This window comes from Lepeophtheirus salmonis, chromosome Z (assembly GCF_016086655.4).
Source record: "Lepeophtheirus salmonis chromosome Z, UVic_Lsal_1.4, whole genome shotgun sequence".
NCBI classification, from domain to species: domain Eukaryota; kingdom Metazoa; phylum Arthropoda; class Copepoda; order Siphonostomatoida; family Caligidae; genus Lepeophtheirus; species Lepeophtheirus salmonis.
The window spans coordinates 20,080,181-20,096,074 of NC_092584.1; the positions used below are offsets into that span (position 1 = coordinate 20,080,181).

Here is a 15,894-nt window from a genome sequence, read left to right on the forward strand (position 1 = left end):
TCACTCTCTATTAAATACTAATCGGCAGCCTATTTCACCATTTTTTGTTTTTTTGTGTGTGTATCCTTGCTTGTTTCTTACTCCCAGTCGTCATAACTGCCTCCGGGTGATCTAATGATACGTCAGAATAACCATCCTACTCTCTTCGAAAACATTATTTGAATTGTTTATTTTCAGTTTCTTTTTTGAACATGCCTCTAGTGGCTAGTAGTGTTGTGTCGGTCCAGTCCAGTACGACTAGTCAGTACTTAAAGATTGTAAAAATCGATCCCTCGTGACGTCAGTGAGGATGTTTTTTCTATTTTTGATTATTCTGTTATATAATAGAATAGATTTTATAACTAAGTAAAAATATAATACGTTTGTATTATAATCAAAAAAATCAAATTTTTGCAAGAAAGAATTAAATATAAGAAATTATACTTGTATGGAAATTTTTGTGAATTTGTTTTTTTTTTTGAAATTTTTTTAACAGTTATGGATTTGTGATTTTTTATTTTATTTTTTAATTTAAAAAATAGCAAAACTCAACATTATTAAAAAAAATATATATAAATTTTATAATAATTAACAATTTTTCATAAGTTTTTGAATAATTTCTCCTTAAATTGATTAGTTTTCTATTATTTTTATTAGTAGTAACTCAAGGAGTACTCCAAAAGACGTCTAACATTTTTATCCACAAAAAATAAAATAACATTTGAAAGGTTGTGGACATTTGCACCACACTAATCAAAATATAAATTTGAGAATTGAATTCAGAGTGCTCAAATAATCGATTTTTTTATTCAGACAGTAGTGCAATATTTCATAGCCATATTTGAGACCATTGATACCATTATAGGCTTTAAATTTTAATTTGTGGATGAGTTAAGATACCCTATAACTTTAACAACAGTTTAGAAACTTTATTTGCTTCAAGAGACGTATATTCCCCCAAAGAATTTCAAAATAATCATTCAATTTATCATTATTTTATTGGGATGATCAATTATGGTTACTTTAAGTACAATTTGCGACACACTCAAAGATGGAATCGTCGTAGTTCATGGACAACGCGCTCGTGAGAAATTATTCTCACGAGCTCAATCTGCGTACAACTCCATCTAACCAATTAAAGGAATACTAAAAAATGAAAAAGAGATCTGAGGCTTTTGGTGTCTTGCTCATTCATGATGAATAGATGACGAAAGGTTTATAATACTTTGTATATGTAGAAAGGATGTCTTAACCAGATGCCACAAATAATCACTAAACCTCCCTATACTGTTGAGCTAGGATATTATTACTATTTATTTATCAAAGGGGGGAGAAAGTCTATTGATAATGTATTTTTTTGACACTTCTCACTTTGGCTAAAACGGATTATTTCCTTGTATTTTTATTTTCTTAATGAGCCTAAAGTTGCTTTCATGCAACATCAAAGTCATATTTTGTATGCTTCTCGCTTTTTGTCATAGCATTGATTCATAGGGGGTGTATCAATATATAGGTATTGCAAATTAATACTCTGTTTATTTCACCAATATTTACATAATCTCAGTCATTATTTCAAATTATTTTATTAAAAAAATACCACAGACACACACACCATATGTTTGTACCATAAATTTTCATTAAATTTATGGTAACGGAGCTTTGAAACAAAAAAAATGTTCTAATACACCTCATAAGTGGCATGTACACATAAAAACAGACATGGATAAAAAAAGAAAGATTTGCATTTTTGTAGCTATTTTACTTTATATGATTTTTAAAGGTCATTAATGAGACAGTCTTATATTAAGAAAATATTCTTGGTTGGTATGTAGTAGTTAGTATGAATGGAAAGCCTTTGACCTTATTCATGATCTTTCAAGTTTTACTGGTTTAGAAGTAGTGGGGGTTTTTTAAATTAGCCATTAAATTTAATTGATTTTTTTTCCGTCGTAAGTAATAAAGCCGTTAAAAATCGCAGCATCCACTTGAGGAATCAAACAATTCTATGAATATACTTTCAATGTGTAGCAATAGTTAACTTTTTGTTGGGAAAAACATTCCAACTTGGTTTTATGTTGACACGTAAGATAGGCTATGTATACTTGTTCAAAACTTTAATTTCTATCCCTCGAATTAAAAAAAAAATACATGTATACTAAAATACTAGAAAGGAGAGAGAACTTAGGCTGCTATTATAACTTACTGATAAATTTTAACGAACAACATTCCAGCTTGTTTTATGTTGACTCGTAACAAATGTGTTTTTTTTTTTCCATAGCTATTCACATTAAATATTTAAAAATAAAATTCTAAATATAGGTGTTACCCTTCCCAATTTTTTTATCCCTATTCTGTTAATACCAAGTCTATAAAAATGATCATAACATTACTTTCACTCATTTGCTTGCATGCGTGCATTTAAAAGCACTTTAACCATGCACATTTATCTTTATATATATATTATCTTCATTCAAACGATTATTACATATTGCCTCAATAATAAAAAATGAAGATTATGTTAGACAAACCCAACAAACAAAATCAACCTGAAACGCTCCTGTTATCTTGGTGACAAAGAACTTTTTCCTCTCTAAGACTTCTGAGATATCATCGTGGGCGTAAAGGTGGATTACGACAGTGGTCATTCGTGTACACCACTAGTGTCGTGTCGGCCCTTAAAGTCCCACTTGTCGGTCCTTAAAGAAGGTAAAATCCATTCCTCATTACGTCAATGAGAGAGTGTTTCCTCTTTTTTCATATACTACAATAAATTAGCTAATTAAATAGCAATATAATATGTTTGTATTATAATTAAAAATGCAATATTTTTTTGCGAGACATGTGAAATAATCTGAATAGTATCTCCTATATCTTATTCGTCTTAATTAACCAGCGATATTTTTATGACAAATTCTGCAGCTAAGGACTGGGATTAAAGACGGTACTGGACTGAATAAATAAGGCCTGACATAATACTAGTGTACACTTAATACGTGTATCATAGTTCATTTCTAAGAACTTTCCATATTAATGTCCTCAAACCTTAACAATTCTCCCGGTTCAAAATAAAGAGGTTCTGTGATTTAAAATTAACTGAATTTTGGATTTTCTCTCGCATAAACATGAAATATTTTGTATCACAGAACCTCTTTATATTGACAGGGAGAGTTGTTGAGGATTGAAGATTATAATTTGCTGAATTTTTCGAAATAAATTGCATATATATGCAATTTATAGTTTTCAGAAGCTTAACTTGTGTTGGGTTTCAGTCTTAAAGTTATAGACGGTTCTGATACTGTTATGATGTTTAGTTCTAATTTGGTTTTTTAAAGAAGTTTGTTCTGGATCGGTCTGAAAGAAAAATTATGGGTGGTTCGATCTTACATAGAAATCGTACTGGATCGGGTTCATTTATAATTCTATATTGACCTATTCTATGGATGAATGCCTGATGAAATTGTGAGCTTCGACTTACAATATTGTTATATGAAGTGAGATCTGTTGCTTAAATCAAATTTGTACTCATAAGTTAGGAGAGGTGCTAAAATTGGTCAGTATGATACGATAAAAAAATCGAGCCATGATTTCAAAACGATTGCATTTCCGTCTGGGGCAAAATATTGGTTCAAATCTTTCTTGAAAAACTCACTGAACCGTAGGGGCGGTTTTGAACCGAGTCTCAACACAAAATGGACCCGAGTAGAAGGCAGAGCGAAACATGGTATTACTGAATTAATGCCCTGATTTCCAATGATGTACATTCGGTTTGTTTTTAGCTTGTCAGTTAATTTGTAATTGCTACTATAAAGAATGAATTTTCTTTTCCTTAACAGTTGTGGTTATTATTTAATACCTGAGTAGCGAACGTCCTTTCCTAACCAGGTTCAGTTATATTTAAAACCTGTTTGAACGTTCGTGTGTGCTCATACAGACAGAGCATAATCCTGATGATTGGGTGCAGAGTTATTATTGTAAGTTCTTGCTGCACTCACGAGTAGAATCGGGGATCAACATCGAAGTAATTGAAGCAAATGTCCTTGTGTATGTCCTTTTCTCCTTTATTCTTGTCACAGCTGATATAATGAAACGTCATGATCATTATTCTTTCTCTCCTCCTAAACATTTTTCAAATTGTTACCATATTAATTTTCAGTTCTTGTTTTTTAACATGTCACTCTACAATGGATTTTCATCATTGCATATTATTAACATTATTATAACCTGCCAGTTTTATGATGTTGTAGGTGGATAACTTAATTGTTCTTCTAAGGGAGCTCGGTTTGGTCTGGTTTCATTTAAAATTCAGTGTACCCTGATTTTATATATGAATGTTTATGACGTCAGTTGTGTTTCAAAATGTGTTGCATAAATCATATTTGTATAACTCATAAATCAAGAAGATAAAGGAGAAAATCGGTTCATAGATTTATGGTGGGTTATCACATCTATCGCGTGTGTATGCGTCTAAGGTTATGTATATATGTTTGGCGATAACATGAAAGCAAGCTGGAATACTTTTGTTTTCAATATCGCGACAGTATGATAAACGTATCATCTGTTGATATGAGTACTATAATTAATTCAAAAAAGTGATAAAGTACGGAGGAGCTGGGGTTGTAATGGTTAGCTGAACCGGATAGAAATCGGTTATTTGGTAACACTGAGCATAAAAGATACTGAGGCGTCCTGACGTGAAAACTATTGTTAAAGAATAGTGTATAACTATAAAAAGCAAAAAAAGGGGATTAGCTGGTTAAAACCCAGCCTCATCAACTGAAATTGATGATATCAAAATTCGATTCAAAGGTCAAATACCGCACGATTAAATTGACTGAACCTATTTGTAATATTTTTATGCAAAAAAGTTAAACAAATATCGAATCATATTAATGATTTGTTCGTCATTTTTTTTGTGGTTTAATGTTGTATTTGACTCATTCAAAAATCCTCTTTGGTTTTCATTGAAGTAAAAAACTTATAATGCTGTTTTTCTCTGTTTCATTCAAAAAATCCTTGGTTGCTTTTATGTTATCGCCATAACTATATATATAAAGATTTTTTTTTTTTTTTTTGACCAACTCTTCTCCTGATATAATTCATATGTAGACGTGAAACCCCGACTTTAGATCGTAAAAATAGGTCCATTATTTGAAAAGGATTTAATTTCGGTCTAATGTATTTAATTGCTTTCTAAACAAAAAGGTAAAGTTCAAATCTGTCTAGAAAAATCACATAAGACAGAACCGCAGCAATAAAACGAGTTGCTACAATTCGGACCCCTTTTTTTCTTCATGAAATATGAAGTAAGTGTTTTTAAATGTATATTGACACCCCACAAACTTGCATTTTGAAGTGTGTTGTTGAGGAAAATGAATAGTCAGATACAATGTGGTTTGTATTTATATAGTTTGTTAGAAAGGGTTATTTATTTTGTTAAACATGAAAGTCATTGTATACTTGATCAAAGAGAGGTTTATATGTCAAGAGATAATTGCTTCATGCCAATCATGTTTCTTTCCCTCTCTATATAAGGAAAAAGGATATAAAAAGTCGGGAAATTGTCAAGTGATTCATCATTGCATGACTTTGATATACAGTTTTTGATCTTTTTTTTTTTCTTTTCTTCTTGTCATTATTGCTTCTCTTTGATGCCGCCACTTATAATTCCAGAACAAATCCTCACACGCACGAAGGATTACTTTATATTTAAAGGCTCGCGTTTATGTGATATTTTGTGCAACTTCACTTATTGTTGCAAAAAATATGACCTAAGAAAACCGTCATACATTTTACAATTGGCAATCGAAACAGACTTATCCTTATTATTTAATTCTCGAAGAGGAACATCTACGTATCAAAGAATAAATAGTGGTTGTCCTTATGAAACACGGAGAGTAAGAGTTAGGGATCACCTGGGAGTTATATGTGTAAATCCTACGAGTGGAATTGGGGATCGACATCGGGTTAATTCCATCTAATATGTCCTTGTTCTCACGGCTGTTTGGAGCTGGTCTAATAAAACGTAATGAAAGCTAAGCTACTCTCTTCCCAAATACTCTTCAAATTGTCAGGATTACAACGTTCATATTCGGTTTACTTTACATAACTTTTGGACTGGACATATTTTATGCATAAGCGTAATTATATAATTTTGGAAATGTGCACATCTCCGCAGTATAAATTATTCATTATAAAGGCCTGAGTTTGTGATTATTGTCAAAGATATATTAATTATTACTTGAGTAGTATTAATCAAATGATTGAATATATTATTATTGTTCGTCCGGAAGTAGAAAGAAGACAAAAATGGATCGAGATCAGAGTAATTCCACGCTATATGTTCTTGCTAGGCACGGAGTGCTATTTGTGTTTATTTCCTCACGTCTGATTGCAGATGATTGAATGTCACGTCATGACAGCTAAGCTGATCTCCTCCCAAACATTTTTCACAGCCTTCATTTTTTTGATTTTTACATACCTGAAAGGAATTGGAATGGTTCTTTATATGATTGATTGATTGGAGAATTATATGTGAATTTTTACATATTGGCGGGACATGTTTTATGGATCATACACGTAAAAACCATCTTGAACAAAAATCAACAAATGAGGAAATTCCAATTTCTTTTTTTTTACTTCATATACTTGACAGAAGGTTCTGGGACAGGTTTTAAAATCAATCTAACATTGCCCATATTTCTTAAATATGCATATTTATTCAAAAGCTTATTGATGAATATATCATCTTACTTTTTATCACTCAAATCCCCCACCTTAGGGTGGAAATTACCTTCTCCAAACGCCCGCTAAAGTGTATACTTCTCACGTAGTCAGCAGGCATCACCTCCCTCGTCTTTTCAATTGCCCTTCATAGCTCCGCCATTTGCGGATTCTTTCAGACCTCCCTCTCAATCCCTCTCAAGAGGGTTCAGGTAGTCAGCCGCGTTCGGCGCCGGTTTCCCATCTGAAGTAGACCACTTTTCAGTCTTTCCCCTTGTCTTGTTACCCCTTTAAAAAGGTAGACTATGGTTCTTGCTGTCTGCATTTGTCTAGCAACTTTTGGGGTAATTAGCCCAGCGTGCAAGAAGGTAGCGATCGTGATACGCTCAGCCAACATTTTATAGTCCCTTGTTGATCACTGGCAATTACTTATTTTTTGAAAGTTGTTGCTCATACAAAGTACTCATATTTATTAATCCGTCCCACAATATGGTAATTTTTGTAAAGATATGTTGCTAAATTCTGTATGTCTCAGAACTTTTGTTAAGAGGGATAACATACAGCCCAGTATAGACAAATGTAAGTATATTATAGTCTTTGTAGTCAAAACAGTTTAAAACCTTTATTTAATTTATGTGACTTATATGGACACCGATATGTTTTTTTTTTCTATTTGTGAAACTTCTGTTGTGACGATCAATTTGGCTAGTGTCAGTGCAATTTGTATCACCCCAAAAGGTTTAACAGTTATAATTTGTAGATAGGAATTTGGTATAAAGATACCAATTTAATCCACACTCAAGTTTGAGAAAAATCATTCTAGCATGCTTTTTTTTTGTTTTGCATATCGCAATGTCCCAAGGATATTTCCAAGAAATATCGACTTACTTAGCCACATAATTTTGGTTTGTTTGCTTTTGCTTCCTTTGAAGGAATGACTATTTGAATATTTTTAGTTAAACAAAGAAAGTATATCTACTATATTGAATCACGGGTTGCCTTTTTTGTAGCACACGGGTCTTTTGAATTATTTATCATCTATCCTTAATAATAATAGTTTATTAAAGTCTAATAGTACAGCCCAACATATTCTAGCCAATTATAGGGTGTCTATATAAAATATTTGGGTAATTTAAATACCCAAGAAAGTTAGCTATAGTTTCAAACTTTATTTGATGTTAAGAGATTTATATTGGCCTCAAAAAAAAGGCTATTTTTTTAATCAAATCTATTAATTTTTCACTCCTTTATTATGACGATGAATTTTTGCTAATTAAAGTGCAATTTGCGGGTTCTTCAAAGGATTCTTAAGAATAATTTGTGCCTTGAAATTAACGATAATTATTTGTATAAAAATACAAAAGTAATCCACACTCGTTCTAGCTTGTTTTGTGTGTTGAAGGGCAGGATATAATTTATAGCCATCGGATTGCTGTGTGTACTTTGTAGGGTTCTAATCATTGGGTGCCTTTTTTTCTGTGGAGGTAAAGTATTTATCCTGGCAACAAGGAACAATCACATTGTCTCATCACATTTGAAAAGAGTTAGAGTTTCTTCTTAAAACAGATACCCGTTCCAAAACACGACGTGAGATTTGCAAATTCACTTTTCCTTAATGTAATCTTCTTTTTACACGTGACTACAAATTAAATGTTAATTCGGCGTGGATCCTTGTGTCTTGAACAGTCTGTATCTCCAACAACTCGATTACTCAAATTGTTTGTAGATATTCCTATAGTTACGTGGTGTTTTTTCCATTTCTTCTCATGTAAATTTCTGTCTTTGAATAAAGTTTTATTTTATAAAGAAAGCTCTTCAAAAATTATAATTACATTATGGTATTATGGTTTCTCTTGATGCTAACATAAATAAAATAAAAATTTACAAAAACATTAAATATTTTTTAATACTCAAATTTTTATAAAGATTCCCCCCTCCCTAAATGGTAATTAGAAATCTCTTTCAGAGTAAATATAAAGTGTATTCCTTGCTCTTATGGCTTAGAAAGCTTACTTATTTATGTATGAAATATGAAAGTATTCATCTTCTTATGGGCCTCATCAAAGCTATAAAAAAAAGGTGCGAAAGGCGATTATTAGCTAGGGTATATTCCTAGCTCCCACAAATATACTTTTTCCCACATAAGGTGTCCCTTTTTATGGTGCCTCATATAGGAATATATTACATAGGTTTGAGGTTTGATATAAAAAGCACACTTCCTCAAGACTATTTAGGTTTTCAGTGTACCGAACTAATTCCGTGATTGAAAGAATTTTAGTGTGGACCGATTTTAATGATGAATGATTAATTGGGTTTCAAATATATATAACTTTCTACATATTTGATGGAAGGTGTCTGTCTGGCTGTGCTTATTTTGTCTGATTTGACCAGTCTGTATAGACCACCTCGCTTCGCGTTTTAAAAAAAACTATAAAAACGAAATCAGGTCAACATGAAAATAAACTATAATGATTTTTGACAAAATAGAAAATGGCTTTCATTTGTATTGTGATACAAATGATCATCAATTTCTATTAACAAATTATTCTTTTTAATCTTGAGTTTGCCATAAATTGTACTCTTAGTATCCAAAATGGATTGTCACAGTGGGTGTTGATTCAACCCTTATTTATTCAGTACAGTCCATTCTGAAGACGGTGTCCTATCAGTCCTCGGGTCCAGTTCTTCAAACTTCCAGTTTTAAAACAGATTGAAAAAGGAGAAATAAAGTTATGTGACGTCAAGAAGAACCAAACTTTTAAGTTTTAGGACTGAACTGGGCCGGACCGAGACTGAACGGGACTGCAGTCCTAAATATTGACAGACACACTACTCATTGCAATAAAAGAATGAGAAATGGATAGATTTTATGTCTGAAATGGGTAACATTTTGGGGCCAAAATAAGTCTCTTAAATCAAATTATAGATAAAATTCTTGGGTATTTTAACTCATCCCTGTAATTTGAATAGAAAGCCTAATATCTACTCATATGAAATATTAGGATATATGTAAAGTTAATAGAAATACAATGTGTAGACCATCATTTTATTAGGCTTCCTAGAATTTTCAATTTAATGTAGGATACCGCCTGCTGTTCCAGACAGGCAGATTACGACAAAACATGCAACCACTCATACACTATGACGTCAATATTAAAAAGTGTGGTGGACGTCAAACATTAGTCATACACACGTTATGGAATCACCTTGTATTTCATTTAACATTGCCTATATTATGTATATATGAATCAAAAAAATATATTTTCACATTGTAACTACTCAATACAATAATACTTCCATCACTTTATATGACGTCTTCCCTCCTCAAGCATTAAATAATACTAATTAGAGTTTAAGAAAAAATATGTTGGAATGACAAATGATACTTTTGCCACTAGGATGTTCACTAAATAAAAGAAACAAAGTTTATTTTAACATTTTAACAATGCAATTAACATTTAATTCAGATCATGTAATTTACTGAAAATGCAGATGAATGATGATATGATTCATCTACATAAAATACCATTTACAAAAACAAATAGAAACTTCGAATACATGCACACGCCTGCAATATTTCATTCATGGGACTTCATTGTTATTTATTTATCAAAAATATGTTTGTAATATACATCAGGGTGCTCTATAGTTAGGGTACCTGTAGGCCCGTTGTAAATAGTGGGATATACATCACACGGACACACGAACGACGAACGGACACACTTTGCTTTATTCATATAAATGCTATTGTATTATAATTGATATTTCTTTAAATATGATTTATGTCAAAATGTTCATAATCTTCATTTTATTTTACTCCATTCTGATGATATTCTTTTTTTATATATTTCAGGTTAGCCAACAGTTGTTTAATCAATTCATAACATTGTTTTTTTGGAGTATTTGTCTATATACATGCATGCAATTATTATTTGATCATCGACCCTATTTCAAAATTACAACGTGTTGAAATATGAAAATAATGGCTACAAAATGATTCTTTTGGGTGTTTTATAATGGTTGGTATAAGTTTATATACTATGTAGCCGAGATACACTTTGTGTAATAACTTCTTGGACTCTGACACCAAGGTGTTATCTGTTTATTTTGCATCATCTTCATCTATATTTTTTTATTTATTAAAAAAAGCTATCAGATATTCACATTTTAAGTTTTAAAAAATATCATTGTTTGCTTATATTTGCTTGTTTACTTAGATTATTAAACGAAAAAGGCCTTGATGAGCATCTCCTTCGTGAAAGTATTGAAGAAAATTGATATTGTTGTTTATACATACATAGACTAGGCAAGACCTTGTTATTGCACCACCATACCTACTCACATACTATCATTTTTCGTTTGTTTATGTAGTGTGCCTCATACCACCTTATTTGAATGGATAATAGTATCGACTACAACGAACGAAAAACCTCTAAAAAAAGTAAGGGAATCCAAGAAGCTGTCTCGATACGAGGAACCCTCAAGCTCTTCTTCACGTAGGAATAGAAAACGATCCTACGACTTATCATTTAATGAAAAATGTGATCGGACTCCTACGGGAGATGATTTTCTGTGTTTGAATACTGATACAGTAAGTCCTACGTCACTAACAGATACTAATTCACTACCGAGTGCTATGTCTCCGTCTAAACATCATAAAGAGAGCCGTCATCATCATTCAAAGAGTAAAAAATCAAAGAAGAAGAAGGAGAAACATAAAAAGAAGCGTCGAAGTGAGGCACCGCTCTTAATCCCTGGCTCTCCAGTTAGCTCTGACTCTGAGTTTCTGAATCAAAAACGATTAACTAGTTCGGCGTCTACCTCACCTCCAAGGAAATTGTCAAGAAGAGAGTCTTCTTCGTCTGAAAAAACAAGTCATCGACGTCAGCGAGGACCAAGGACTCCTCCAAACCCTCCTTCTATAAGTCTGAGTCCCAAACATAGTAGTAGTACTAGTAAAAGGAGACGTGATGACGACTCTCCAAAATCATCCCATCATCGACGCTCACGCTCCAGGCATAAAAGGCGTGAAGAGAAATCTGAGGACTCGTCACGTAAACTTAAAAACTCACGCGATAAAAATTCATCCTATTCGAATAGGTCTCCCATACGATCTCCAAGTCGTAGTCGTAAATCTCGTCGATCCTCATCTTCTCCGCGATCAAAAAATCGACGTAGGTCTAGAAGTTCTAGAAAGAAGTCAGAGAGTGCGGCGGACAACGTACAGGGTACAACGTTATTTGGTGAGATGTTGAAGAAAAAAGAACTGAGGGACAAAATTAAGAGGATGCAAAATATGAAGAAAGAATCAAGTTACATGAGTTTCTCTTCAAATAATTATCATCCTCCCTATGAGTCAAGGGTGGCATCTGCATTATCCCCACCTCCTCGTTCAGCTCCCAAGGTGTATAACTTAACTTTACCTAATTACATCCCAACTCTCAACAATATGCCTAATAATACATATCAGAACATAGCTTTTGAAGAAAGAAGAACCATCCCGCTTCCTCTCACATTAAATAACATAACAACTCAACATATGAATGAGCCGACTGTGAATGACATAACAAACATAGACTTGCCTCCACAAAACAAGGTGAAGGCCCCTAACTCCTCATATTTGTCATCTACGTCCATAAACGTCCCGTTACCTAGTAATAAAAGACATTCTAAACTCTTGAGTATGCCCATGCCTCCAGCAGGGTCCGATGATGATTTTGCTGAAAATGTGGATACCACAAAGATGAAAAAGAAAAAGGTACCTAAAGTGATTGGTAAGAAACCGCCTACCTTGATGTGTGAGGATGGTACAGATTGGGGAGAACGCTCTGTGGATCTCTATGAAATCGTGGATAAGGTGGGGGAGGGATCGTACGGCGAAGTTTTCAAAGCAGTGATGAAACCTGAAGCTCTTAAAAACAGTAAAATAGATCCGGATAAAGTGTACGCTCTGAAGAAAGTCCGACTCGAACACGAAAAAGAAGGGTTCCCCATCACTGCAGTACGGGAAATAAATATTCTGCGCCAATTGCGTCACAACAATATTATACAGTTGCTCGAGATTGTGACGGATAAAGAGAGCGCGATGAATTATTTCAATCGGGATAAAGGCTCCTTTTTCCTTGTTTTTGAATTTATGGACCACGATTTAGTTGGACTCCTTGACTCTGGTTTTGTTGAATTCAGTGAAGAAATCATTGGTAGTATCATGAAACAGCTGTTGGACGGTCTCTCCTATTGTCACAGTAGGAACTTTCTTCATCGAGACATTAAGTGTTCCAATATTTTAATCAATAATAAGGGAGAAGTAAAATTGGCGGACTTTGGTCTTGCTCGTCTCTATAGTGCAGAGGATAATCAAAGACCCTACACGAACAGAGTCATCACTCTTTGGTATAGACCTCCTGAATTGCTCTTAGGTGAGGAATGTTATGGACCCGCTGTGGATGTCTGGTCCTGTGGATGCATTTTGGGGGGAATTATTTAATCGAAAACCCTTGTTCCCCGCGAATGAAGAGCTTTTACAACTAATGAACATATCTAAGCTTTGTGGAACTCCGGCTCCGTCAGTTTGGCCAAACGTCGCCAATCTTCCTCGCTTTTCAAGCTTCAAACCGAAAAAGATCTATAAACGCAGGCTCAGAGAAGAATTTTCCATCATCCCTAAATCAGCACTGGACTTACTCGACTCCATGTTGACGTTAGATCCCAGTAAACGGGTTACATCCGCGGAAGCGCTTAAGGGGGAATGGCTAAAAAAGGTGGATTTATCCAAGTTGCCACCCCCTAACTTACCAAAGTATCAAGACTGTCATGAGCTTTGGAGCAAGAAGCGGAGGAAACGCTTAAAAGAGCAAAGTCAGGTAAAGGTCCCACAGGCCCAGTTACAACAACAGCAGCAGCAGCAGCAGCAATCATCATCTAACCCACCAAATTCATCATCCAACTCAGCACCCAATTCAGAGAATTAATTGAATTATGTAGTTATGAAAGAAATTTGGTGTTTACTTTTTTTTTCTGTCTTCATTCTTAGTTCACATTCAATACCTGAAAAGCTTTCTATGTAATAAAGTAATAATTCATCATTATTCATTACTAAGTTATAGAGAATTAATTACTAAAACTCTTCATGGTGATATAAATTAATATTCATTGACACCATTGCCCCCCTTCTTTTGTTGTGATTAATTTTTTTCGCTGTTTCAAACTTTTTTGAAGGATGTTGATGATGGAAAAACCTCTTGGTCCCAAGTAGAAAAAATCTTTGTGTCTCATCATATTTTTTTACACAATACGTGTAAATATTTATGAATATGTGTGTCAAAATAATTTAATATAAATAATGGAAGCTTTATGTTTAAATATGTTTAATTGTATACTCTATAAATATTCTAAATATATATTAGACAAATCTTTTGCTTGCGTTTTTTCAATACATATGCAATTTTTGGAAATTGATTCCGAAAAGTATTAGGAAAATGTATTCATGTTGATGTATATTTTCATATATTTAAAGTCAATGTCAATTTTTATCATAAATGAGGACGAGTGGGGCTTCTCATTTCCTCTGATACAAATGTTCAGATTCTGGGATTCACTTAGTATTTAATGTATTTTTTAAGTGTCTGTATTTCTTGTTGTCCTGTGAACAATTATTAAATAATAATTGTATAGATTGGGAGAATGGGCTTACTACCAGGGACGTACCTCAGGGTTGTAGCCCTTCCCCAAATAGAGGAAATTTTGCTTCTTACTATAAAGTTTTATATTTGACAATTAATTTAATTTAATTTTTTTTTCTCCAAACAAGTTAATTTTCTGTTAATAGCTATGGATTTTTGATTTTTTTTTTCCATAAAATTCCATTCGTAGAGAATGTATTATTCCGTTTCTATTTTCTCGCTACAGAATCTGTTGTTTATATTCAGTCTGTAAATGGTTTTGATTTGAAATTTGGCTTAAAAATTGGTGGAGATTGAAATTGGTGAAATTTCGAAGCAATGGTTCTTCTGTCCAACTGGTCATTCCCCGTCGGGCAACTTCGCAATTCCCCACAGTTTTAGAACCACCTTATCAGAGAAAGATGTTAACAGCCCCACAACTGATCAAATAATGAGCAAAAAGAAAAAGGTGCTTTTGCGACAACTGTTTTTCTAATCCCTTAACATTGTTTTTCTTAACACCTAGTCTTTCTTTAATTATAACACACCATAATATCCAAAGATTAAATAATAGTCAGTAATACAATGATGCACGAGCTGAATTAGTTCTGGAACAGGAATTCTTAAATCAAAGCAATTTATTCCAAAATAAATAGCTAAAAAAAGCTCTCACGTGTTCCTTCTCCAACTCTGGGCCAGCTCATATATTTTTTTGAAAATTCATTTGTCGTTGTGTATCTCAAAATATTAATGTATCTACATTTGTTTCTAGCCTATACCATATTATAACAAATTACCAATCGAAATCCCTTTGTCGTCTCTTTTTTTGTCTTATATTATCTATGCTGAGTCATGAAATTTACATCATAATGAATAATTTAATACAGATTATTGTGAAAAAAGTATAAATTATTTATTTCAACTTTTAATCTACTCTAATGCATTAAAATTTAATAATTCAACATCATTAAAAATATATATATAATTAATATATTCACAAAAAATATCATGATTTTATGTCCTTAGACAAATTAGATATTTTTTTAAATTTTTAGACGCCCTAAGACAGAAAAACTAGGGACTGGTATATCCTTTAAATATATTCTTACAATAGCAGATATGTAGTGTTGTTACTCCTAATAATTTTTTAGCATACAAGATTTGTTGTTTTTGGCAATATTATCCTTGTTTTTTATTTTCTAAAGCTGTTATGATTAATAATTCAACATCATTAAAAATATATATATAATTAATATATTCACAAAAAATATTCATTCTTCATTCTTGAAGAGAGAACATGTAATTGTAAGTATAAAGTCTAACTACGAGTATGTGTACACAAAAATGACAAAAAAATTCATTATAAAAATGTTGGGGAATTATATATAACGTCAAGTCCTTGTTGAATGGAGGATCATAAACGGAGTAATTCCTGCCTAAGTTCTCCTCTCATACGGAGTAGGACTTGTGTGTATTTCCGTTCATTCATAGCAGTATTTAGCTAAAGAAAAGAAAATCTTTCCATTGTGACGTC

The 15,894-nt window shown here is 32.8% G+C and overlaps 1 protein-coding gene across 19 annotated transcripts in view; it reads left to right on the forward strand.

The window, feature by feature from the left end:
- LOC121130253 (protein NDRG3) overlaps positions 1-15,894 on the forward strand; it is a 137,932-nt gene that overhangs the window by 20,364 nt on the left and 101,674 nt on the right. For 3 of the 19 annotated variants that reach the window (XM_071893768.1, XM_071893773.1, XM_071893769.1), the window contains exon 2: positions 10,553-10,718. The exons of 10 other annotated variants lie outside the window; for them this stretch is intronic. In XM_071893768.1, the coding sequence (XP_071749869.1) occupies positions 10,716-10,718 (3 nt within the window). In that variant the 5' untranslated portion in view covers positions 10,553-10,715. Of the gene's footprint in view, positions 1-10,552; positions 10,719-10,916; positions 14,112-15,894 lie in introns of those variants that run through there. 6 more of the 19 variants (XM_071893762.1, XM_071893764.1, XM_071893761.1 and 3 more) reach the window with 4 other exon arrangements.